Source organism: Lepidothrix coronata, unplaced genomic scaffold, assembly GCF_001604755.1.
Source record: "Lepidothrix coronata isolate B3197 unplaced genomic scaffold, Lepidothrix_coronata-1.0 Scaffold63, whole genome shotgun sequence".
In the NCBI taxonomy this organism is placed as follows: domain Eukaryota; kingdom Metazoa; phylum Chordata; class Aves; order Passeriformes; family Pipridae; genus Lepidothrix; species Lepidothrix coronata.
This window is the reverse complement of record NW_016690243.1, coordinates 1,828,109-1,853,358: the sequence shown is the minus strand read 5'-3', so window position 1 is coordinate 1,853,358 and position 25,250 is coordinate 1,828,109. Positions and strand designations below refer to the sequence as shown.

At 36.2% G+C, this 25,250-nt stretch overlaps 1 protein-coding gene across 8 annotated transcripts in view; it reads left to right on the top strand.

The window, feature by feature from the left end:
* FOXP2 (forkhead box P2) overlaps window positions 1-25,250 on the top strand; it is a 411,711-nt gene that overhangs the window by 271,108 nt on the left and 115,353 nt on the right. For 7 of the 8 annotated variants that reach the window (XM_017817863.1, XM_017817866.1, XM_017817865.1 and 4 more), the window contains one exon: window positions 23,137-23,226. In XM_017817863.1, the coding sequence (XP_017673352.1) occupies window positions 23,137-23,226 (90 nt within the window). Of the gene's footprint in view, window positions 1-23,136; window positions 23,227-25,250 lie in introns of those variants that run through there. The other variant, XM_017817870.1, reaches the window with a different exon arrangement.

Sequence of the window (25,250 nt, the reverse complement as noted above, 5' to 3'; positions counted from 1 at the left end):
GAGGCATTCAAACAACATGTGTCTTCTGGCTGTGACTCATTTTTCCTCACAAACCATGAGGTTTTGTTTTGCTAGCATGGCTAGCTCAACATACTCTGTCGAGGAAATTTCCACATCTAAAGGCTATCTTGCAGAATGGATGATGTTTCATTATTCTCGGTGGAACTGAAGTCATAATTTAGGTAATATTTTCTTCCTAGTATGCTAGCCATGTTGGGAGACAGGAGCTCTCCTGTTAAGGCTCAGATCACAGGCTGTTTTTAAAGATGACAGCTGGCTCCCTTTGCATGGTGTAGGGGCTATTTTCAGAGCACCTTTGCCTGGTTTAGATGATGTTCTCTGTAATACAAGAAAAATGAACTGCATGCATTTTGTTGATTAGAAGAATTTGAAAGAAGAAACAAAAGGCAAGGAGCATAGGAGGGAGAAAAACTTCAGATTTTTGCATGTACATGAGTAAACAGAGTAAAAGGACAGAGAAGGAACCGTGATGGGAGGGTTGAGCCACCCATGAGGGTTGAGGAAGAAGCCACGGAGTTTCAAGGATGTACATTTGAGAGCAAAAAGAACTGCACAATCAAGAAAAAAAAAAGCAGTAAAAACTCATCTTGTGTTGCAAAAAGATCTGAGTGACCAATATCCTTTTTTTACTGCTTCAGAGCAATTCTAATTACATGACTGCTGTTTGATGCTGTGGCTGTTGGATGACATTACTGCAGATAATGAAAGATGTTAGGCTATCCTCTTTTGTTCCATCTGTTAGCACACTTATAATCCTGCTTAAGTCAAACTATAACTTTCTTTTTTTTCTATTGACATATCTTACTTAAGGATAATTTTAAAAAAATTTATATTATCCTAAATTGCTACTTTGCATTCTTAAATTAAATTCATGTAATTTTTATTTGGGTAGGCACATGGAACAGTTTATAAACCAGTGGGTCAGCAGTCAGCCCCCTGTGCTGCTTGGGAAAAAAAGCAGACTAAAAAGAAAAAACACATTATATATATTGATAATAACATTCAGAAGTATGAATCTGAGGGAAAAAAATATGGAATACTCAAAATCTATACCAGAACTTGTGAGCATCTTTGAAGCATGCATACTGTATATCAGCCTACACTAACCCCCTTTTGCTGGTAATGCACAGATCCATTTACCTATCCTGGTAGTAATCCTCTCAGGTGCTAAAGCATCCTAGAATGTAAATTAGCACATGTCTGCATACAACAAAGTGGCTAGTACACTCCAGCTTTGCTACTGTGTGGATTCTTGCTACTAAAACCTTCTCTTAACACCTTATCCAGTTATTTTTGGGCTGCTTTTCATAGCTTTTAAAGAAAGACAAAAAATCCGTCTGCATACTATTTACGTGAATAGATAATCTAAAATATTCTTTAACCTATTGTTGTTATATTTTTGAATCACAGTGGATGCATGAGAAACTTTACACTGCAAAACTTAGTTATACTTTAATTCAGTAACTCTCATAAAAATGTTTTCCAAACTATTGCAAGTTCTGTCTGTGCAATGTAGTTATTGAATGTCTACCACTATGTGCTGTAATTTCTGATTGGAGTTTTTGTCTCCTTTTAAATGGTTTCCCTAATAATAAAAGTTTGTTAGCAAGGTCTGATAGTTCCTAATTGTTTCTGTACAATGTGATGAGAAAATACCTTACTTTGTTTCTTCCTTTTTATTAACTGTGGTGAGTGTCCTAAGCGCTCTTCTTATCCTTCCTGATCTTACAGGCCCTGCTACCTGAGGCTTAATAGAGAAACTTCAGTTTGAAGGAGAAGAGGAGTTTTTTTTGCAATATAAGAGAATGGCCCAAAATATCAAATATTTTTTACACATAGACCAATGATCAGACAAGTATTGTAAGAACAAACTGTAACTTCCAGCAGTCCCTGTGATGTGAATGAGATGTGAAAGATTCCTCAAGGCAGAAAGTGCCTTTTTTTCACTTCTCCTTTCCCAGGGATGACCACTAATTGCTGCATCTGCTCCTACTACTAGTTGGAAATACTTACAGAATGATAATAAAATCCATTTTTGTCCATAACTTTGTTGTTCTCAATCAATCCCTCTTCTGCTTCCTATGCTGGGCTCCTAAATTTCCTCAGATCCTCAGACAGTACCTTCTTCATGTTTTTCAAAATGTGCAGGGTGCATCAAGGATACAATTTCAGTCTCTGACTCATGGTGCTGTGCCAGGATATTGTGTCTCTTTGTCAGTGCAGTCGGTGACTTCCCAGCTGGAAGCCACAGCCTTTGGTGCACTGCAAGTGCACAACCAGGGTTAAGTGCCTGGAGCTAGCTAAGCCCTTCAGAAATATTTCTTAAAGCCAAAACCCAGTTTTATAAGATGAAAACTGCTCTGAGAGGCCAAGTGTTAAATCTAAATGCCCAGCAAGTCCAGGAATATCCTCAGTTCCTCCTCAGAGAATGGTAACCTAACTTACTGAAGATACAGGCAGTCCTTTCAGCAGATCTGAATTATTGTAATTTATCAACACTGTTATCCAGTGCTGGTACATGCAAAAAGAGTATGAAGGAGCAACTTTTAACTCTGTGTTTTAAATTCATTTATTATTTTTGATTCTCAAAATCCAGTGAGAAATCTGTGGATTCCAAATGGCTCTAAAAAGCCCAACAGAAAACCATTGGTAGAACTTGATAAATATGATGCAGAAGAGTCAGATAAAATGTGCAAAATTGACGTCTTCTTTCAGTTCTAAATTCAAGGGTGGGTTTTTTTTAAAAGATGTGGAAAGCAGAGCTATCCACTTATACGTGTTGTTTCTTAAATAGTAAGAGACAAACGATAGAATGTGGCTAAATATGTGAGAATTATGAGTTATATTATTTCATTTTTACTACTTTATAGTTCAGCATTTAGCTTATTGTTTTAGCAGTCTGGACTTGAAAGGTAATTTGTTAGGAATTTTAAGCATTTTATGCATGCTAAGCAGTCTTCTTAAAAATGGGAATATTATTTTAAACAAAAACTTCGTTTCAAGACTCAGATGACGTGAGCCAACTGGCAGAAGCGGGCATAGCACTATTCAAGGCTATTAATGTTTATCATCAATCTGCTAGTAAGTTATTAAAATCCAATCATCCTGTAACTCTAATTTTTTCTTCTTGGCTTTTGCTGTGGTTTTGACAGATTTTAAGAAAGTATGAATACTTCAGAAAGAAAACCATAGGAGGAAGAATGTTCAATGTGATTTTGTTCATTGCAGTTTGGGACAGAGGCAGCCATGGTCACTGTCTTGAAATCTGACCAAAATGTGTATTATTTCCTTTTTCCACAGAACATTTCTTGATATCTTTGATGAGACTGTAAATAATTTGATATGCTTTAGCTTCTTTGGTTCCATTGGGAAAAACAGGAAAGAGAACATCTACCAGAAAATTTAAGAATTCATGAAGATTGCTTTTCAGAATTTTTTGAATACAAATAGTCTTTTCATTTCACTTTGCTTTCTTCTAACAGTTGCTTAAGTTCTCTATATGACAGGCCAGAATAAAATAATTTTCCAGAATTTCCATAATGTTTGCTGAATAACTCTATGATCCCAACTCTCTCTGTCTGTTTATTGAATTTGATGATGTCTCCACCTCCCATAACCATGAGATCCATGTTACTATGCTCCAGTTAATATTTTATTTCTCACAGTAATATTTTTTCTTTTCTTGTTTCTTTTCCCTTTTTCTTTGTAATGGAGTAAGAATTCTTATCTATAAAAATGAAGCCCCAACTTACTTCTGTGTTTGGCGTATTCTTTGGAAAATTGATCTAGCTGTGATTTTTTTCTCCAACACAGTGTAGGTTCAAGTTCTGTCTATTCAGCTACTTTATTTCAGATAACTACTTTGATATTGAGATCTTGTCTGATCTTGCCATTGAAGCTGTTCAGCTGTTGGCACTGTTGTGGCATTTCTGTTTGTAGGTGTGATGGAGGCTTAGTGTCCTCCAGTAATGCAGTTTGTATTGATCTTCATTGTTTGCTTATTGACCCAGTACCCACAAATAGAAAGATTTCTGTATTCATCTCTTCTCTGATTCTCACCTGAACTGAATAGAAGTTAAAGGTCTTCCTCTCTGTCCTGCATGTTTAGTCTAGGTGTGTCTCCACACATTCCAGGTTTGTCACTTTCATTTTTTTTCCCACATTGCCAAAGATCTATAGAATGTGTTAGAGCACCCCCTGCCTACTGATACTTCTCTGACCACTGTGTGTTTCAAGGTCTCCTGGCAGAATAAATTGAAATGTGAGCTCTTGTGTTGAATGAACAGATTACAAGAGCTGGTGCTGTTAGCTCTCACCTGCCATCTGAGACGAATTTCATCTTGGTGAGTACTTCTCCTTTACTGTATTAAGTGGTGAAGTAAAAACTGACCACTGTGATCACTGTTTTGAGTTTCAACTGGATACAGTAAGGAAAAGATCCTTGCAGCAATCTTGGCTAGTCAGTAGTAGCAAAACACCCCTGCTGTGAGCAAAAGAGGGGCATGCTGACACACTTGTCTTCTTTTCAGTTTACTGCTCTAATCTCCGTCTGCTAATTTCTTAATGTACCAGGCAAAATATGATTGCAGGCAGAAGTTTGCAGAGTACTAGAGATTTTTCAAATGCATTGGGTTGCCACTTTTCTCTAGTTTAACTCTCTTTTTTCCACAGACCCTTGTTCATTTGTTAGTTCAATTTCTCACTTGCTTTGAAAAATGAATACGTAGGACTAAGTCACATATTACTTCCTACTAAGACAATTTGGCTTAGATGAGCTGTTGAAAGATGAGGTTGTAAAAAAATTGTCTGTGTCTTTTTTGTTTCCTGTGGGCAAAACATTTTTTGCCCGATAAGTATCGTCATAGAGTTTCCACTAAAATTTCCACTTACCAGTTATGGGGCTTCATACAGGAAATATGAGGAGACATGAAACTCTGTTATTGGGAGTTCAGATTAAGTGATCATAATCCCTTTTTTTTTTTCTGATCAGTCACTATAAAGCCTAACTAGAAACATTTCAAAAGAGTGGGCAATACTTAGCGATCAGTAATAGTGAATAGCGTGTGATCCTTGCAGCATAAAGCAAGCAGTCAGACATAACAGGGAATGTGATTTTCACAAATAAAAAGATGTGTTCTGACTATAAAACTGGAAACCAGAAACTTCTAGCTGTTATATTACCTTGCTGAGCAATAAAGTTTAACATGTAATAATATAAGTAAGTAAACTTGAATTTGGGATGCAATTAAGAGGTTGAAGAGATTTGAAGGTCATGCCTTATTAGAATTGTCACACTTTTTTTTCAGTAGTGAAAGCACTAGCTGCTAACCAGATTTCTCACAAAGCTTTGTATTTATACAAAATTTTGAAGCTGGAAGTATTACACTACAGCTTTGTTTATTATTCCACCTATTACTGCAGAGTCCTGAGTGGTGTATTGTGCGTCAAAACATATTCTGTTCTTTCAGAATTCTTAGGGAGGCAATACGCTGTAATTCATTATGCCCTGAAGATAAACAGTACCTCTTGACCTTTTCAAGAAAAGTTGCAATATTTTCTTATTCCAGAATGTAATATTGTACTGAGCCGATATCAATGTGATAAGATAAATGTTTCCTTTTCTAATGTAAACCAGAGTGCACTGCATTTATATAAAAGTCTTGGGGGATACCCAAAGCCTCCAGATAAAAAGGGGCAGCTTGGCTATTGTAGGTCTGCATTTTTGAATTCTCAGTCTCAAAGCGCAAAGGGCAAACTGCAGCCAGTCTTGAAGACGATGGCCAGGATTTTCAGAATGAACGAATTTTTGTGTTGCCCAATTTAGGATTCTCCTAAAGAATATTCAAGCAAATTAAAAAAGTATGGGACTTGTTACTATTAGAAAACCAACCAAAAAAAAACCCCACAAAAAGAAACAGAGACTTAAAACGCCTTTCCTCTCAGAACTAGGATCTTTTGAGATGTCCTGTGTGTCAGTGCTATACAGTGTCATTAACTGTGCTATACAAGTCATTAACTTGCTTTTTACTATACAAAGTATTTCAGGAAATGAAAGACTAATGAGGAGTATTTTTAATCTCATTTATTTTTCTACATTCTCTACTGTTGTTCAGAGCACAGTTTCCTTTAATTTCTTGGCTATTCTTTATTTCTCTGTTACATTGCACATGACATGCTTCTGATTGATTAAGTTGGTTGTGTGCAAATGTGGCCACCACTGTGGACAGGGCTCTGAACATGACACTTTCAGTTTCCCTTCTGTCTGCAAGACAATGCCCAGCTCCAAAAGAAAAAGTGTATTTGGTCTGACAGACTTTGCCCAAGTGTTAATGCAGAATCCTAATCTCTTCTTTCCTAGTAATGGAAGAGACCAGTGGCTTCATTTACTTTTATATGCTAAAGGGTTTTGTATGCAGGTCAGTACTCTGCTTTATATGTGGCATGTAAAAACCCTTTGTTACTCATGTATATTCTATTCACAGAAAAGAGTGGCTTTAGCTGCAGCTACTATTACGTGTAAAATAGCATGGTGTATTTTAAAATCTGTCCACTGTTATTACTTCTGCTCTTACTGCATTTGGAACTTCATAGACATTCTGAACAGTCACTACTGTAAGCAAGATAATACTGTTGCATTATAAAGCAGCAACATATTTCAAACCCTTCAGGTTGAAAGTAAGACTATTCTAAACATACCAATCTCAGCATATAAATTAGATTCAGCAGGAATTAAAATACAGGAAAAAAAACAGTAAAGAACAGGAGTAAGAAGAAATGAAGTATCATTAAATCAGTCTATTTTCTATATGTATCTTGCTAATGCCATTTTTTGGACTTTTTGTTTATTAATTTTTTAATTCATTTCAACTTAAGCAGGAGTTTTAAAATGTAGACCAAACTTGGAAAAATTAAGGTGTGTATTAGGAAGTTAGCTGAAAAGAGAAAGTTTTGGGAGAAGATTTTAAGTTCTTGAGTGAAACAGAAGCATGAGGGAAGAAAAGGCTACCATGTAGGGCAATGTAAGAAAGCCCTTGGAATGGAAGAAGATGACCATGAGCAGAAAAGGAAAGCTGATACATTAGAAGAAAAAAATGAAGATGAGGTTCTTTAGGGGTCAAATTGACTAGGACTTTGAGAATAAGGAACTTCAGTTTGATTTGAAAACAAATTGTGTGTTTACCAAGGAACCAAGCAGAATGTATGAATTAGACATTCTCTATACTGGAAAAGTTGCAAACTAATGAGTTTTAAAGGCAAAGAACTTAGATTTTGTATTAGCAGATGTGCAATCATGCATCTTATTTAGATTCCGTTCTCTCTTCAGTCCCCACATTTAAGACAGTTATACATATCTGCAGTAAAGACAGTCCAAAATTTTTTCCAGCTTAAAGACAATTTCTAGAATATATATTTTTTGTGTATATATATGTATTTAAGTTTATGCAGTCTGTACCCCATAGCAAAGGAGCATCCTAGGGCAGGAATGGTATAAATGAATCAGCAGAATGTTTACCACTCAGCGTGTAGCTTATCTCCTTGCTCATCATTGGGGATAGTTAAATGATCTGTATCAAATTTGTTCTACAGCTGTCACCACCTGCAAGCATATAAACAGGCAGGTAAGATTTCTAGAAGGCAGATGACTGCATTGCTAAAAGGACTGCTCTAATTGGCATAATCAGTACAAGAAATGAAGAGTGAAAGAGCATGGAAATAGAATTACTTTTCTACCCCTTGAAAGGAGGCAGTAATGGGCTGCATTCATTTAGTTGCTCCTGCAGCTGACTGTGCTGAACTTCCTCTGAATATAGAAAAAGGGCATTTTAATCTCCAAAACCATCCATCTGGCATCTTCCATTAACATTAAACAAGAAAAAAAAAAAAACAGAGGGGGAGTGTAGATGTTCTCCAGAAACATTTATATCTGACTTGAGAATCCTACAGAAGTGTTAGCCCCTGGTGGAAGGTTCCCCATTCAGGGGCGCAATCCATTCTTGTGACTCAGAGCAGAATGGAGTTTGTCTGTGCCTTGAATTTCACTGTCATCTTGAATTTCTCCTTGACTAGACTGAAGTGATTAAATCTGTTTGAAATCTGTATACCTTTGCATATTGCTTGAAATGAGCTACAGTATGAATTGACATAAGAGACTGACAGTTGAACACATATAGTAATCAGCAAGGGCAGGATTTAATTGCAGCTAATTTGTACTGGTTGAACACCTCTCCTTATAAAAATATTTTATACTCAATTATATTTATAATGTTTTGGACAATCAACATATGGTAAAACTTAACAGTATAACCATTTAATCTAACACAGATTTGACCTGTCCCTTCTTTCTTTGCTTGTCAGAAGCATTTATTCTTTTCTGTATGGAAACCATTTCAGAAATGCAAACCTGGATACAGGATGGGATATCTTCCTATCTTTGGTTCTCATAATGATTGGATTTTGAGGATGCATTAAAGGCCACCATGCGAAATGTTGAATTCCCTCTGTTCCCAAAACCTAATTTTCAGTTGAGAAATTCAGGAATCTTACTGAAGCTGTGTTACAGTGTGGGTGAATACGTATGGCTTGTGAACAGGTTAGATACAACACAATAATTTATGACTGTGTGAATGTACATTGCTGAATTCCCCTTTTTTGCTCTCAAGCATAAATTTCCTTCTCCTTATGATTCATTTTCAATTTTTATAAAACTATGTTGTTGAAGCTTTAGCTGTAAAGCTGTAATTGCTTTGTCTTCTTATGACACCTAGGAAAACAAAAACCAAATAAAACAAAACCAGAATTATGCTGTGCCAGAAATAATATGGGGTAATATATTTGCAAAATTTTAAAATATATTCTAGAACAAAAATTGCTCCTCAATAAAGGATTGCAACAGAGCCTTTTTTTTTCTCAAAATTGCAGAAATGTTAAGAAAACTTTGAAAAAAACTTGCAACCTGGAAAGCAAAAGCTCAGGTTGGTACCACTTGCACTTGGCAAAATTTCAGAAATCATTTCTTCCAACAATTATATTGATTGGTAAATGTAAAAATCCCTGCAGGCATTGCTCTTATGGGGTTTTTTTTGAACTTAAGCTTTGTTGCCAAATGTCTACTTTGGAATACTATTAATTCACAATGTAAATACATTTAAATGGGGCTCATGATATATCTTGTCTTGCAAGATGATATAAAAGATTGAGTGAATTCCATGCATCCAGATTTCAAAGGATGGTGCCTATTAGGTCAGGGAAAGGGCTCCCTTTGTATTTATGGTCTACCACTGCTTGTTGTAAAAGAGCCATTATCTATGCTACTTAAACTGTGTCAGACTAGTCAAAGAAACACTTGCCTTCAAGATTAAGGAAGTCAGTTTAAGTAAAATTAATTTATTTTCTTGAGTAGCATAATCATCTCTAGTCACTGGAGTATGTGTTCTCAATGATACTGTGCTGGCCTGACTGTTATACTCTGATTACTATATGAGTCTTTTTTAATGCCTTCTAGTCTGGAACAAATTTTATCTCTCTTCAACATTACTTCCATTGTTTTTATTTTGGTGCTAGTCTCTTTGTACTTGTAAAAAAATTTTAAAAATTGCCTTTAATGTACAGTTCTAGTCCATGTAGCCTTTCTGCAATTCAACTTTTGTCTGTGTTATTCTAAAGAAAGGCATGAAACCTCTAGCCAGAATTTTAGCAAACTTTAATGCAGAAAAATCTAAAGGAAAATGCCAGAGATAGTAAAATTATTTTTAAAGAAATTCCTAGAGCTTTTAATTTTCATAGTATCCTCTTCTTGAAATTTTTCAGTTTCATACTATCCTTAAAATAAACAAATAAAAGTAGTTTTAACTTTAAAAAAATCTTAAATGCTTGAAGTTGGACCTTTTTACTCTCATCACTTTTTTCTGGGCAAATGACACATTTTGTAGCCACTGGTGATACACCAAAGCCTTTGCAATGCTCCCTATCATCTGTTTGTCAGAGTCCAAACCAACTTTGCTGAATAGCCTGCTTGCTTCTTTGCCAGTAGCAGAGGAGATTTATTCCTAGCACTGAGAGCTGGGGCACTTCTGAAGCTGGTGACTAACATGAGCTCTGGAAGTTACTTTCTGTCGAGATTTTGTCAAATTACATAACTCTGAATTCTCAGTCTTAAGTGCCTAAACATGAAGGTGAAAAATACCATCAACCGTATTGGAATTTACAGAAATGATTATATAGTACTATTTTTGTGGGTTGATTGATGGTAACTCTGGAAACAAATGCTTTTGGGTTTTTTCCTCCCTGCTTCTTTGATGAAAGAAATTAAGGCTTTTCATAAAACAGTGACTGTTGTCAGAATTTTGACTTCCAGAAGTAAAGCTCATCCCAGATGCATGAGGTGTCCATATAAAACTGGTACTTAAAACTCGTCAGCTTAAAACACACCATGGGAGGTTCAAAATGCAACAGGTCAGAATGAAAGGAATCTTATTCCTACCCCCTATTCCTCCTTCTTGCCCCCTGGAGTGTATGCTGTTGTTTCTGACAACAATTTGTTTTTCCAGCCTGTTGAGCTATGAAATCAAGGTCCTTTGACACTCTCACAAGCCATCCCAAAGTCACAACCTGACTGCTTCTGCCAAGAGAGGCTCTGAAACAACACGTGGTTCAACTGTTTTGAGCACATGGCCATGATCTTCACCACTAAATTGAAAAAATGGTTCCTGGATGCTAAACTGAGCAGCTGACACAGGGTGAGGCTCACCTGAGCTAATAAGTATTTTAGTCCCCAAAATTAGCATGGCTTCACACAATTCCCTAGTGAAACTGGTCCTTGGAAAAGTCTAACTGCAGAGTTGTGCCTGAGCATTGCTTGGAAGAGTTTGGGGTAGCACAGGTAAAAATGCATGCCCAGAGCTGTACTTACAGCTTGCCAGTGTGAAAAGCAGATTCTCAGGCACTCTCCAGTTTTTCAGTGTAGGTGAAACCTAAGAGAATTGGTAAAAGTGATATTGTCATGATATCTTTTTTAATAATACACTCCTTATATTTTTCTGTAACTCTACACATGAAAGTGCTTACAGTGTTCTTGTCTTAGTGTTATTGAGGAACCTGGGGATTGCTGGAGAAGAGGGCAAGAACCTCTGACATTCATCTAAAATCAAAGATTGTTTCACCTGCTGGCCACAGCTCTTTCTTCAAGTAGCAGCATAAGCCTTATGCCATAAACTGTGCTCCAGAAAGTATTTCAAAGCCATCCCAAAGTTCTCACATAAAATAGTTTCTCTCCTATTTTTATTCTTCAGTCCACTGTCCTATGGTACAAGAAGAGCCCTGGGAATTGTAGCAGACTAATAGATATTATCCAGAAGGCTTTCTCATAAAAGGCAAGGCCTTTCAACTAAAAATGCTATATGCTATGATGTCTGTCATATATTTTTTTCCAAGTCTCAGAACTGAAATTATCTAATTTTGTCCTGCAAAATAAAAAATACATCTCTAATAGATGAAATAAATTTTTAAAAACAATTTAAAATATACTATACATCGTAACGCTATGATGGTATTGAAATACCTAGTCAGGAATAAATCCATGTTTTTTGTGCTATTTGCAAGCCATTGCATGAAGAAGTGATGCTCTAGGAAGAAAACATAGCTGAATGTTCATAGAGAAGATGCACAGGATTCTGTCTAGTCAATTAAATTAAAAGTTATAGTTTGCTGAGGTTTAAAATGTAACAAGGAGAAAAAAAGAGGGTACTGTAGAAAGGAGAATCTGGAAAATAATTCCAGGACATGAAATCTGAACTCTGTGTGATGTGGGAAGAGGAATGTCTTTAGAAGAGAAGCCTAGCAACTGACCTTAGACCATAGTAAGTTGATGACATGGTAGAGGACTTAAAAAATAAAAGCTGAATTTCAGATTTTGATTTATGTAAAGCAAGTGTAGTTGAAAGAATACAAGGAGTAAAATTTATATCTAAACTTCATTTACAGCTTATTTTGATCATGCATCTAGGTTGCCAGTGGGGGTTTTTTTATGTGTATGCTAGAGTGGTAGTGATTATGTGGTGTATGCTACACAGTTCAGAGAAAATTTTTACAGCCTGATGCCAGAAGAGACTTTAACTGATGTGAAGTATTACATATGTTTGGCACCAACATAACTGGGTGTGTCTGCTTTTTACAAAAGTATCTAAAGATGATAATGCCCCTGAGCATATTTATAATTCCTTGATTAGCTTGCTAGTTAGGAAGATTACTGTAGTTGCCAAGGTAGTATAATAAAGATAATTTTTTCCTGGGTGAGCTTGATGAAGTGTGATAGAAACATCTACCTTTTAATTCAAATGCCTAACCTGTTGCATTGCTCATGTATACTACTTGGGAATTCCTCGCACAGTCGCTATTGGTTCTCCAGCACCTAAATGCCCAGGGAATTGCAAAATATCTCTCTATTCCTCTTCTACAAAACATTTTTAATGGCTTCAGGTCTTTTCTTTTTCATCCCTGCAAGTTTCTAATCACAAAGAATATACTCCCTACCAGATCTTCTCACAAGGGCTGGAACTAGGATGAGGAGCCCGAGGACATTTGCCTGTCTGTCTTCACTTGCATTTTTGCTTAAAATTACAGCTCTTTGTCATTTCACTCTTTTTCTAATCTTCACTCTTAAAAGTCCCCAAAGTGGAGAATCCTCTCTCAGTAGTGCTGTCTACATGGACTGTTAAGGCTAGCCTTCAAAACATACAATTCATTTGCCAACTACAGCAAGAACCTGAAGATTGGGATTCTTCAGAGACAGAGGTCTGCATGTTGGATTGTGCCTGCCAGATCATCACAAAATGCACCAAAAGAGTTAAAAGGTATATAAGCAGCCTGAGAAAAAAGCTGAAATTTTAGTAATTCAAGCAGTCCAGAGTAGACTTGAAGTCTCTTTCAGAGAGATGCAGAGCTAACCAGTTCTAATTTTGTTGGGTTTTACACAGGATATAAAGATTTTCTTCAAGAAAAAAAGGTATTTAGTTTTATGTGTGTGAATGCATGTGTTACTTCACACATGTATACATATGTGATCACGCTACAGAGGTTCTGCCGGAGTCCCACAGTCCACACTTAGTAGCAGAATTTAGTGCTTCAGAGTTATTTCAAGGAGTTTAGATCAGACCTTTGCAATCAACACACTCAGAACTATTGCCAAATGCCACCATCGATAAATTTTGTGTCTAGAAATAGGCTGTTTATTTGCATAATTTACATCTTGATCTCATATCACAGTTTTGCTGGTTTGTTTTTTTTTAAACTCCAGACCAAACTCAACTTCTGTCTCCAAAAGGTGGTTTATCAAAAACCTCGAAAGATTGCAAATAAAATGGCTATTTTTATATTGCCCTCTGGCATTCTTGTTTATTGTTTCTTCCCCTAATCATTCTGTCTTTGATTATGTACCTGGAGTTCTTTATCCTGACTAAAGTTTTAGAAAGCATCACAATAATATCCATAAGGAAAAATAAAAATGTACTCAGTAGGCTTTCAGTTCAGCAGATTTAGCTTTAGCAATAATGACTGATTTTTAAAGTTGAGTGGAGAGGCTCAACTCTCAACAACGCTGAGATTACGTAGGGACTTTTGATCAAATTATTTCATTAAAAACATGACAAATCAAGTTGTAAAATATACATTTTGTAAGTTTTGTTGTTATATCTTTATATTTAATCTCACAATAAATTATAATAATGAGTCAATTTGGTAATGCTTTCTTTATTTGTGGAGATGTTTAACTTAAGCTGATCAAGTGTGCTTTAGACCCTCTTTCTTACCTTGTTTTTCTCTCATCTTCTTAGCTCCCCATTTCAGCCAGGTCTCTATTGCTTCTAGTAAGAATTGTAATAATAAGAAAATCTTTTTTTCTGCTACTGTTGTGCCCATATTTGGTGGTGAGGATGCAAGAAACCTGCCTAGATGGCTCTAACTGCAATTAGGGCACAGAGCACTTATTTCTAAGCCATCTTCTGTCTGTATACACTATTTCTTGGTTCAGTCCAAAATTTCAAGGATAGTCTCATAAACACAAAAGTGGTCATGTAAGGTCGGAAAATTCAAAAGAGCAACTCTGTATGTGCAGCGCTTGCTGGTCCTCTGCTGTTAGCTCACCATGGAAACAAACCATGCTAAAGCTTCATGATATTCAGTTTATGAGAACATGGTGTTATTTGAAATGTAGCAAGGTGTTAGACATCACAGTAATCCGAACTTGGCATGCTTTCACAGGAACCACATAATCAAATAAAGTAATTCTGGAATATACTTCTAAAGGTCTTCTGTGTCCCAGAGCAGAACCACTGCTCTTAACTGTTCCATGAGATGCCTATTGAATAGCTTCAGTTACAAAGATTTTGCATTTTGGACACAATTTATTGTACTCCTCCATTACCCTTTCCATTGGAAAGTTTCTTTTTCAGCTTTTGTACTTTCTTCCCGTACGGCAAGACTGATATGTCATGGCTAGGCTTTGCGAACGAAGATTTGGGAAAGACTGATATGACCGTCTTGATAATATTCCTTTCATTCCTTTCTCACTTGTTTATCTGGATATGGGTTCGTAAGGGCAGTGGTAAATCAAATTTTTGTCATTCAAATATTTGGAGACCTTTCCATCAGTGACTTATCAACAGATGTGTAATTTCTCACATTTGGATTGGCTGAGAGTGTTTGATTAGTATAATTACTGTAATTTTGTTTGTAATTATTTTGGTACCATGTAGATCCACACTCTTGATGGATAGCTTTGGTTTCTAGCTTGCAGGGCAGGTATCAGGATGAGGAATCTGTGCTTCTGATACTTCGTATAAGCACTGCTTTACCAGTGAGTGCTGTTCTAGAACAAGCAGAAATCACAGGTATTGAGGCCATGTTGCTGAGAACACAGCTGCGCTGGGCAGGGCACGTCTCAAGGATGAAGGACCACCGCCTCCCTAAGATCCTGCTCTATGGTGAACTTGCCACCGGCTGCCGCACAAGAGGAGCCCCGAAGAGAAGATAGAAGGACTCCCTGAAACAACATCTCAGCCTTGACCATATTGATCAACATAACTGGTCTACTCTGACCTCCAATCGGGAGGTCTGGAGACACACCATGTATAACGCTGCTGATGCTTTTGAGAAAGCACGCAGGATCACTCTCGAGGAGAAAAGACAACCCAGAAAGATTCGTGCTTTGCAGAATATACCACCTAAGGAGTCTTTCTGCTGTGCCTTTTGCAACCAGACGTGCCTGTCTCCTATTGGCCTTTTTAGCCACCAGCGTGCTTGTAACAAACGTGGGTAGAGCCCTTCCCAAATCTTCATTCGCGAAGCCCAGTGAGTGACACCAGTGAGTGTTGGGTGGTATTAATTGAATATAAAATGTAAAGGTAGATGTATTTATTTCTGCCTTCTAAGTGGTTAAGGCTATTTTAGTGTAAATGTTGTTTTGGCATTTGTATTTCCCCTCTTATTTTACCTCTCTGTATTACTTAACAGAACTAATCAGTCTTCACATCTGTATTCTCAAAGTTGAGGTTCTATTCTGGGAAACTTGCTGTTGACTAGAACAAAATGTCTGAGTGAATGTTTCCTTCTGGTTTGTATCTGCCTCACTTTTTGGTTTAGTTTATATATTGATGATGATTTTTGTTAATAATTTGATTAATAATCTCTGTGATGTATTCATTGTCTTTAATTTTAAAATTTCTTTTCAGAATTCTATCAGTTAAAACAGTTGCCTTCTAACAGCCAGCTAACAGGTACAATGCTTCTCTTGATACTGTGTTTCTTTCCCCTCCAGTTTGATCTCACTTTTGATCTTAGTACAAATGGAACTACTCTTGCTTCACTTTGCATCAGTTCCTTTCCTATTTATAAATTATCAAGTCATCTGTTATTCCACTTAAGCCAACGCAACTTTTTTTCAGGCTGCTTTAATTGAAAGTAGGCTTCACAGCCAATAAGGGAATGTCTACAATGGACAGGGTTGAAAAATTCTTTTTTTAACCAAATCCTTTCAAATAAAAAATATGTACACTTCCTACTGTATGTGCATAATATTATATAAACATAAAATAATTTTAAGTATTTTTTTATTTCTGGATTCACACATGGGGTAGCTGTATTGATAGTTCTTTTCCCCTGCACACTTAAATAGCTTTTAAATATCTGTTAGCAATTTTCTTTAGAAATAGAGCATACCAGTTTTCATGTGGGAAACTGGTACATGCCACATTCTGTTCATGTAGAACTAAGAAAGTGGCTCTTCTGTTTAGCTATTACATGTCCCAGCTTTTTAAAAATCACACCACATGGAAGAATATAGCAGTGTCAGGACATTTGTGAGCTTGCGTTGCTGGTATTTTATGTTTGCACTGGTTTTGTTTCATTGAATAAATTCAATTAGCTACTACATAATGTAAGTAGTAGGAATGAAGTAGAGTAGATTGCCTGCTCATGTGTTTACCAAATGAAAGTTAATTTCAGGCGTATGGGATGAAAGGAAAGAGGTTGTCATGTTGGAGCACAACTCTGGTGTTGTGGGCCCCCATCTCTCCTAACCCTTGACATTTGCATTCTTCAGCTGGTCCGAGCTTTGTAGAAAGCATTTGGGTTTGCTGTCATGGACCATGTTATGCATGGTCTGACATGTAGCCCTAATGACCAATACAGACTGATGTCTGAAGAGTTCTGCTAATGCTGCCAGGAATTGAAGCAAATCACTGTTATGGGTGTTTGGTTTCTAGTTCTTGGTCAGCTAAATAATGGGCACAGAAAATGAAAGAGTTGTTTTTGAAACAGTGTTTAGAATCCATTAAACTAGGTTATGGAGAGGGAAGCTAAATTTGCTTTATAAAATGAAATATGTAAACTACTAAGTTATTAGTGCCCTGTATTTATTTAGCATCCTTTACATGGGGAAAAGGAGGACACCGAACAAAAAAAAAACTGCCAAAACAATTAGAGTGAAAAAAAATCTGGTAATTAACTATTATTTTTCACAAAACTAGTCTAATTACAAATCAGTCATGGTAAAATGAAAGGTCAATAACTACAGATGCATAATTTCTCTCTGATAGATTGCTGTTTGAAAATAGGTTTATGACAATTATGTGATTAATTTCCTTTTATTAAACAGCGTTATGAGACTTCATGTTGCATTCGTCAGTTTATTACTGTTACTTTTTCTCTTCAGTTGCAAATTAATCCTGGATAACATCAGGGCAGAACAGAAGCTCAGGTAGATTGAGGATCACTTCTTCTAGTGTTGTTTGTGTTTCAGGGAAGACTGCAAATCTGAATCAAAATCAGAGCCTCAGTGTGCTGAAACTGGCAGTATCAGCCTAACAAAACAAAACACACTCATACCATCACCCCCACCCCAAAACAACCAACCAACCAACCAAAAAACCAACCATGTGCTTTTAGTCCAAGGAAATAAGGGCCAGATCCAGAGACATTCTTATGTTTCTGAGATGAAGCACTTGAGGAATGTAAGTTAAACTTGGATCCAGAACAGCTTTCCCCACTTTCCACCTAACCCTCAAAGCGTTCTGCTTTTTTATCTTGAAATTCCCTGGGGACAAAGTTGCTATCCTGGACAAACACAGAATTTTCCCAACCTTGAAAAAGTTCAGCAGCCTGGGGATCCAGGAGCCAGGTAATCATTTGCACAAATTCCTGTAGTGTCAATGTAATAAATGTTTTCAAACATACTCAATGTTCACTTAATCCTGCCCTGTAGAGTTGGGCTCAGTACTACACTTAGTGGCCACTACCACTTTTTGTCCTCCTATCTAGCAGCCTGGTGGTAGAAGTACTTGGGATGGTAATGAACTGTCCAAGAATACTGCCTCTTCTTTTTGAGCATAATATAGTTTCAAACATTTTAGTCTCTTCCAAGTTTGTGTTCTACTACTAGGCAAGGCTGCGGGGCACCCTGCATCTTAGCTGCTGAGATTGTGCACATAGAAAATCGTGGCTGTCAGCAGCTGCTAATCTAGATGCAGAAAACAGACAAATCTTTTTACTTTGAGTATTGGCATACTTTGATGATTGGTTAATTGAGTGAAATCCTTCTTCGCGACCATCTAGTTTTCTTAGAAATTATATTTCTTGAGATGGGTGCCCACAGCCTTAGCTACCTAGTCCTTTGTTTCTACTTCTGTAGGAAAACACTCTAATAATTTTTCAGTCTACCACTCCTAGGAGAAATCAGTCAGGTTATGTGGCTTGGATTTCAGTTACATACAGGATTTCCTTGACTTCATGGCCTTTCCAGTATGGCACATTTGTCCTAAATTTTCTTTGCATGGCTTAAAAAAAAAAGAGTGTTGTTCACTGAGGAAAATGGGAGTTTACCTACCCTGTTGAGTCACCTGGAGAGATTGCTGCTGGAAAGGAGTTGGATCACCTTAAATTCGAGATTCTTTGAGTAGTGCTAAATGCTTTGCTACTCCATTTGGAAAGATTATAAGCTGCCATGCTGACTGACTGTGACATTAATTAGAGAACTTTCTGGACAAATATAGTCAGTGAGACACAAAGGTTTAGCAGTATCATTTAAATGCTATTAAGGAGTGTTGAATAGTCTTGTCTTTCTGTCACCATCTTTGGAGGATTCATACAACTATGCATAATTCTGGGCTTCTTGTTGGGAACCAACCTGAGAAAGGACCCCCAACAGGTTATAAAGGGGCAGAGGTTCTCCTGAAATGGCTTTTATAATAAATGGAGCTATGTAATCATTTGGTTAACTTGTTATTCAACCAGTGCAGAACAGTCCTTGGCCTTAAATCCAGCTTAGCATCTTGATACGTTTCAGTTGCATGGTGCTACCAGTGAGATGACTCTCCTTTGACATATTCAGCCATTTGGAAACTTATTTTATGTTCAGAAACTTACTTGACATTCTGCAGGAATGTCAGAGTATGCAGTCATTTGAAAAAATAAAGTAGGGATTTGGAGTTAGAAAAAGAAAAGAATCTGGTTGTCTTCTGGCAAATTTTTGGTTCTGGCTATCTACAAAGTATACACCTCTTGTCAGTATAAATAGGGAGTGCCTGTATAAACATTCTTGTTTCGCCTGTTCCACATAATAGTTTCTCGTATCATATTTCTTTTGACCTCACTATCTGAAACCAATTACAGGAGATCCATTTGGGCTGCATCTATTTTCATAAGAAGCCTAGGCAGCAGTGTTTTTCTCAGAGATGAATATCAACATCAAATATCCTTCTGAGTGCTTTGTTATTTATGTTTCAGAGAGATTTTGTAGCCTTCAGCTCTCAAGAATGTGTCACGCTGTGCTGTTTATACATTGACGATATTAATGGGCGTAGATGTCATTTTTCATTTTAACGTCTCAAATGCAACAGGCTGATAGGTTAAACATTCCTGATTTTAAAGGAAAGATATGAGTGACATCTGTTTCCTAAAAATACACATATATTTACTTTTTAAAAACCAAAGTAATGTTTACCATCTTTTAGTGACAACTTTCACTTTATTAAAATGATAAAACCTTAAAAATAATTTGAAGTCATGCTTACATTAAATAAAAGTGTTTGGAATAAAAAATTAAAGCAAGTTATATCTCATAGTATTATTGCCAACAAACTGCAAAATCTACAGCAATTTATCAACTTTAATAGGGTAAGTTATGTGCAATTAATTTTATTTTTGTTCTGCTTATGTTTTAGCTATGCCAAAGCTGCACAGTAGATATTAAGAAGTAGTGTTTCCAATAAATATTTTACTAGAAGACACAGTGAGTTCTGGAAACCATATGCCCAAATTTCCTGCTTATATAGCTATTACTTAGAGCATTATAATGATTTTCATTTGAGTTATTAAAATAATTTCTAATCCTCAGTTCTTTTTATTGCTTTTGTCTACATTGACTTTTTTTGTATAGTTTTGCTAATTTAGATAACTTAATTAAGGAAAAGTGCCTGCTAAATGTGAAACAAATGTTATTGGAAACTAGATATGATTTTGAGTGCCTTACAATCTGTTCCTTCTTCTCTTAACTTGAGGTAGGACTCAACATAATTTTGATCTGCCAGATTTATAAGCATTTGTTAGTTTGTCTTAATTATATTGTTTTTAAACCACGAGTTATTATCAAATTAGTTCATAGAATTTTATAAATGATACATAGGAAGTGTGTTTACTTGAAGTTTAGATGTTTATGAATTTTGAAAGATACTTTCAAGTTGTCGATTTATTGGCAAAGATTTAATAGCAGCAAATGAATTGGTAGAACTAATGTTTTATAATCTCATAATCTTCGGTTATGAATAATGTCAGTAATAATGCTTTAAAATTAACAGTGTGTTTCTGGGAGGTTGTTTACTGAGTAGCAAAATGTAAAGTTAAGCAGCACAATGGGAGAAAAAAGTACCATATGATGACTTCTCTAAGAACAAAGGCTGACAGTGATTTCTCCTTATGAGTTTTAAATCATCTCTGATCTCTTGAAATTGTTTTCTGTTCTTCTTCTATCTCCTGTGTTTACAATAATCTAAACTGCCACAATAAGATCACTGAAGTATTCAGGTAGTCATCATTTATAAGACATTCTGTATTAAAAGATAAGCCTTTACTCCTTTAGAGATATCCCAACCAGCACATATGAATCAAAATAGTTTAAGTATTAGAGCCTTTTATGCAAGCATATCCTGTTGTGCTGCCTTGCTTTTTCATGAAGTGTGACTCTTTTTGTAGTTAACTGTAGGAAGTCATGCTTTCTTAGTCTGATTCCACGGGAGTATGCTACCCACAATTTGAAATCATAATGTCTAACTTAAGTCTAAGATACAGCAGACTATAATTCTCTAATTTTCAAGTACTAAAAATGTACAGCTTTACCAGATACTTACTTGCTTGTTTTATTGTATTGACTTGAGAGGACTTCGCTGCTAAAGATTAGGACACTGAAACAACTTGCCGAGTTTTCCACTTATTTGCAAGTGTACCACCAGCATTATATCATTACAATTTCTTTTCCAGATAAAGGCCATGCAATGAATTTTCTGTGGCTGCTACAAATAAAAAATTATTATCTCGATGGTTTTTTTCCATTTTCAGATCTCTTCTCAGCTTCTTCTGGCAGTATTACACCAAGCATTGAGGTTGGTTTACCTCCACAGTCTCCCATGAATTCGGAAATGCAGTAGTTCTCTTGCTTGCATTCAGGTTTTCCTTTCAGAGAGCTCTAATGATTGAGAAAGATTATAAATTTGTCACAGAAATTCTGTTCTTGCCTTTAATCTGTGTTTTGTGCTTAAACCACTGCAAGACATTGGGACCGAATCCTGGTGTCCCTGAAATGAACACTGTATTTATGCCTGATCTCAGGCAAAGGAGGATTGGCCTTTAGGATCTGCTCAAGAGCTTGGAATACAGAAGAGATCATGCTATTCACATAAGAAAGAGGGCATCTGGTGGTTCCTTGATAACAAAATATTTCAAGTGCACTTTAAAATATGCTAACTTTTGTTTATTTTTGGCGGAGAGAAGATAGTTCTGTCTGTCTCATTGCTTAGGTTCAGAGAAACGTATAGTCTTTGTAAAGCTGACCTGTAATTACTTGAGAATTTGATGAAACAATACGGGGATTGTTGTGGGAATGTCTTCAAATGTTAAAAGTCTGTTCTGCAAACTTTGTATCAGGGCCTTCTATGGGGAGATGAATCAATGTTGTTAGGAGATGGTGCTAGTGCATTCACTTTGTTTACTTTGGTTTTCTATGTCTGCCTGGCTTCTCAGAAAACTTGCTTGGAGCCAGACTGTAGCAGCCCTCTCTCTGTCTTTTCATAATTGATCAGGGGATGACTGCCTTCCCTGAGGGTTAAGACGTGGCAACTTTTTCTGTTTGCTCAGCATCTCAATGCAGTAGTTCAAACATTGTTCACACCAGCTGGCAGTGTAATGCCATATGCACATCTTGTCAAAGCAACTGTTGTCATGGATACTAGAAACTATCTTAAAAACCAGCTCATTTGAGTCTAATCAAAATAGTACCTTTCTTTATCAGTTGAGAATCTTTATTATTTTAGGGAACATTGATCAAATGGCATTTATTGCAGTATATTCCATCTGCAGTGGGTTTTAAAAACATAGATAATAGTGTGATGTATTGTGAAGCTGTAACTACTATTTACTGAGCTGATTTTTTTAAGGGGGAAAAAAATGAGTTCTCCAGGTAGTTTCAGTGGAAATGTTTTGAATAGTTTTTATTTATAAATAAATATACCTTATAACACTTGACATTTTAAAAATAATTTTATAGGGGAAAAATAATATAGATCAGCATTCTTTGTGTAAGTGGAATGTTTGTTTACATTTCATATGTTTAACTGTATTTTGCTGAGTTGGATTGAAAACATAAAATAAATGAAAACATCATCTATTTTGATTGGGATACTGTCATCCCTGAGCCTGATCTGGTTGGTTGAGTACTAATTTCTTTGTTCTCTGATTTTCCTAAGAATGCAAATTAAAACCACTCATTTTTATTTGGCATTAAAACTGCACTCTTTTTTTTATCAAATGAGAGGTTTCTCCTTGAATTGTAAGTACAAAAAGTGTTTTTAATCTTCAATGAATATCCTTATTAATTCACTTTCAAGATAATCTGATGTTGATTTGTCAAATTTAATTACAGCTTCTGGTAACACTTGAAGTCTACTTGCTTTTACTTCAAATTGTAATATGAAAATGCAAATTGAATGATAATTTGCAAGGGAGTGGGCATTTTAGTTGAACACTCAAAGACAAGTTCCTTGTGGAAATGAGGCTATTGATGCAGTTTATGATTTTTCCTCTTCAAGCACTTCAAACAAATTAACTTTATTTCCTGCAGGATTTCATGTACATCCATAAATTCTAGTGAAGTCCTATATATGTACTTTCAGAATATTTTTTTAATGTTTTAAGTAAAAAAAACCCCTGAAGTCTGAAATCTAGCAAATACAAATCAAATAGGAGGAGATTATGTTTGTTCAATTGGACTTTTACCTAACATTAGCAATAAGTAACTCATTTCTTTCTAGGAACTGGTTGAATTTATTTGCTTTTTTTTTTTTTTTTTTTTACTTTTAGGCACTCCAGGCAGCAAGGCAGCTGCTTTTACAGCAACAGACAAGTGGACTGAAGTCTCCTAAGGGCAGTGAGAAACAGAGACCGCTGCAGGTTAGTAAAGAATCTTTGCTTTTGGGGCCTTAATCTCAGGGAAGAGTGCTTGCTCACACGTAAGGGATGTGTGCCAATTCCTGTACTCTTAATAGCATGCATGTGCTTATTCACATACTGGAGGTTACAGGCTTCTTGCTGCTGACTTCACAGAAAAAATCCACTATTGGTTACAAAGGCCTTTTGTGACTACAGATGCTTAAAAGGTCTAAGACTCAGTTCAGTTGCTTTGGTATACATTAATTCTTTATAGACACATAATGAAGTTGGTATGGGATTTTTATACATACAGAGATTAAATTGTAAAAATGTGTTAAGAATAAGAGTAAAACATTATCTGGGGGAAAGAAAACCCTAAATCATTCCTTGGTACTATATCCAGGTAGCAAACAGAGAAGTGCTCAGAAACTTAACAGCACAACTACATGAAATTATGAAGGAGCTGCTTCTGCCATTTTAGAAAAAAATATATGTCATTAAGTTTCACACTAAGATGTTGTTGGGCTTCAGATTGTGTTCACAATAGAATAGAAGGTCTGTTACTGAATAGTTATTTTAAATGCATTATTAGTAAAAATATAAAGAGAGTTTTATTCTGGAAAAATTTTATGTGAGTGAGTCTTTTCTGTGGTATTAACTCGTTTTTTCCTTATTCAGAGTTCCATATGAAATTGCATTCTGCTGGCAAAACTTGTTCTCTCTTGCATGTAGACCAAATATGAGTGTTTAACTACTGAATTATATTTTGTTACAGACAGTTCTATTTTGTTCAGAAAATTAAAAAAGCATCCTATCATTCTCTTCCTCACATGTATTTTTCTGAGTGTGCCTTTATTCTCTTGGGTCTTCCCCTGTTTCCTGATGAAGTAGGATTTTTTTATCTCATTTTTAGTTTTAGTCGTGCATAATGGAGTACCCCAGGCTCTAGAATTTATCTTTTTCTCCACCAGGGAGATGTGAAATTCGTTCACTTGTGCAGTTTTTGTATGTTATTCATATTGTCTCCTTTTCTTTGTAAAACCTGGTGAAGCAATGTTGGGCACAACAAACAGTTCCACATTCCTGATCAGCTTTCTTCAAATATACTTCTAAAGCTGTATTTATTTGCTCAGAACCAAACAAGAACTTAGGAATATGACTAAAGAAAGTGGAAAAAAGGAAAACATCTCATGTTGGCATCCTGCTATGCTGTAGTTTTAGTCCAGTCCAGAGACTGAGTCGTGGGACCTTCTCAGCTTTCCATTCTTCACCATTGACTTTGCTTTATATCAAATATCTTCTACACTAAAGGCATACAAGAAGAGTAGCCATAAAATCAGAAGCTTATGAACCACATAGTTTTTTAAAGTTTTTAGAAGCAGAATTGGTGATCTTGAATTGGTTGAATAGAGGAAATGATTGATTTAATAAATACTGTGAAAGTAGTTTAATCTGCCACCTCCTTGTACTGAAAGATACGATTGACTGTCCCAGAAGTGTACAAGATCCATCTTGCCCTATGTCCTGTCTCTAAACTAGATTACACAAAACACTAAGGAAAGTATATGAAACAGGCAAAAATAGCGATATTTTCCCAGTATATATTTCCCAGTGATCTTACTTGAATCCTACACCTTGTAAACCAAAGCAGTTCAGGAGCTACAGACTTCTCTGTTCACATTCTCCATCCATTCTTAAACCTTGTTTTCAAGGCTAAAGAAGTCTGAGGGTGCACTGTTTGTGGTAAGCGTTGATGAAAGGATAGAAAACCATGTTTGGAAACAAAAGGCAGCCATACACAGGACCCAGAGGATGATGAGATAGGAGAGGGAGTCTTGTGCTTTCATGCTCCCAAAGCACTAACCTTGGCCTGATGCCTTTAAATGCCATGGGTTGGTATGTTGTAGAGTTGTACTGCATCAGTTTCCCAGGAGGAGTCAGCATCTCATGAGTCACACTTGTGAGGCAGGAAGAAGAAAATTAAGCAAATAATTTTATTTTCAGAATTGTTACATGCTCTCTAAAGCCTAGATTACTGCTCATGT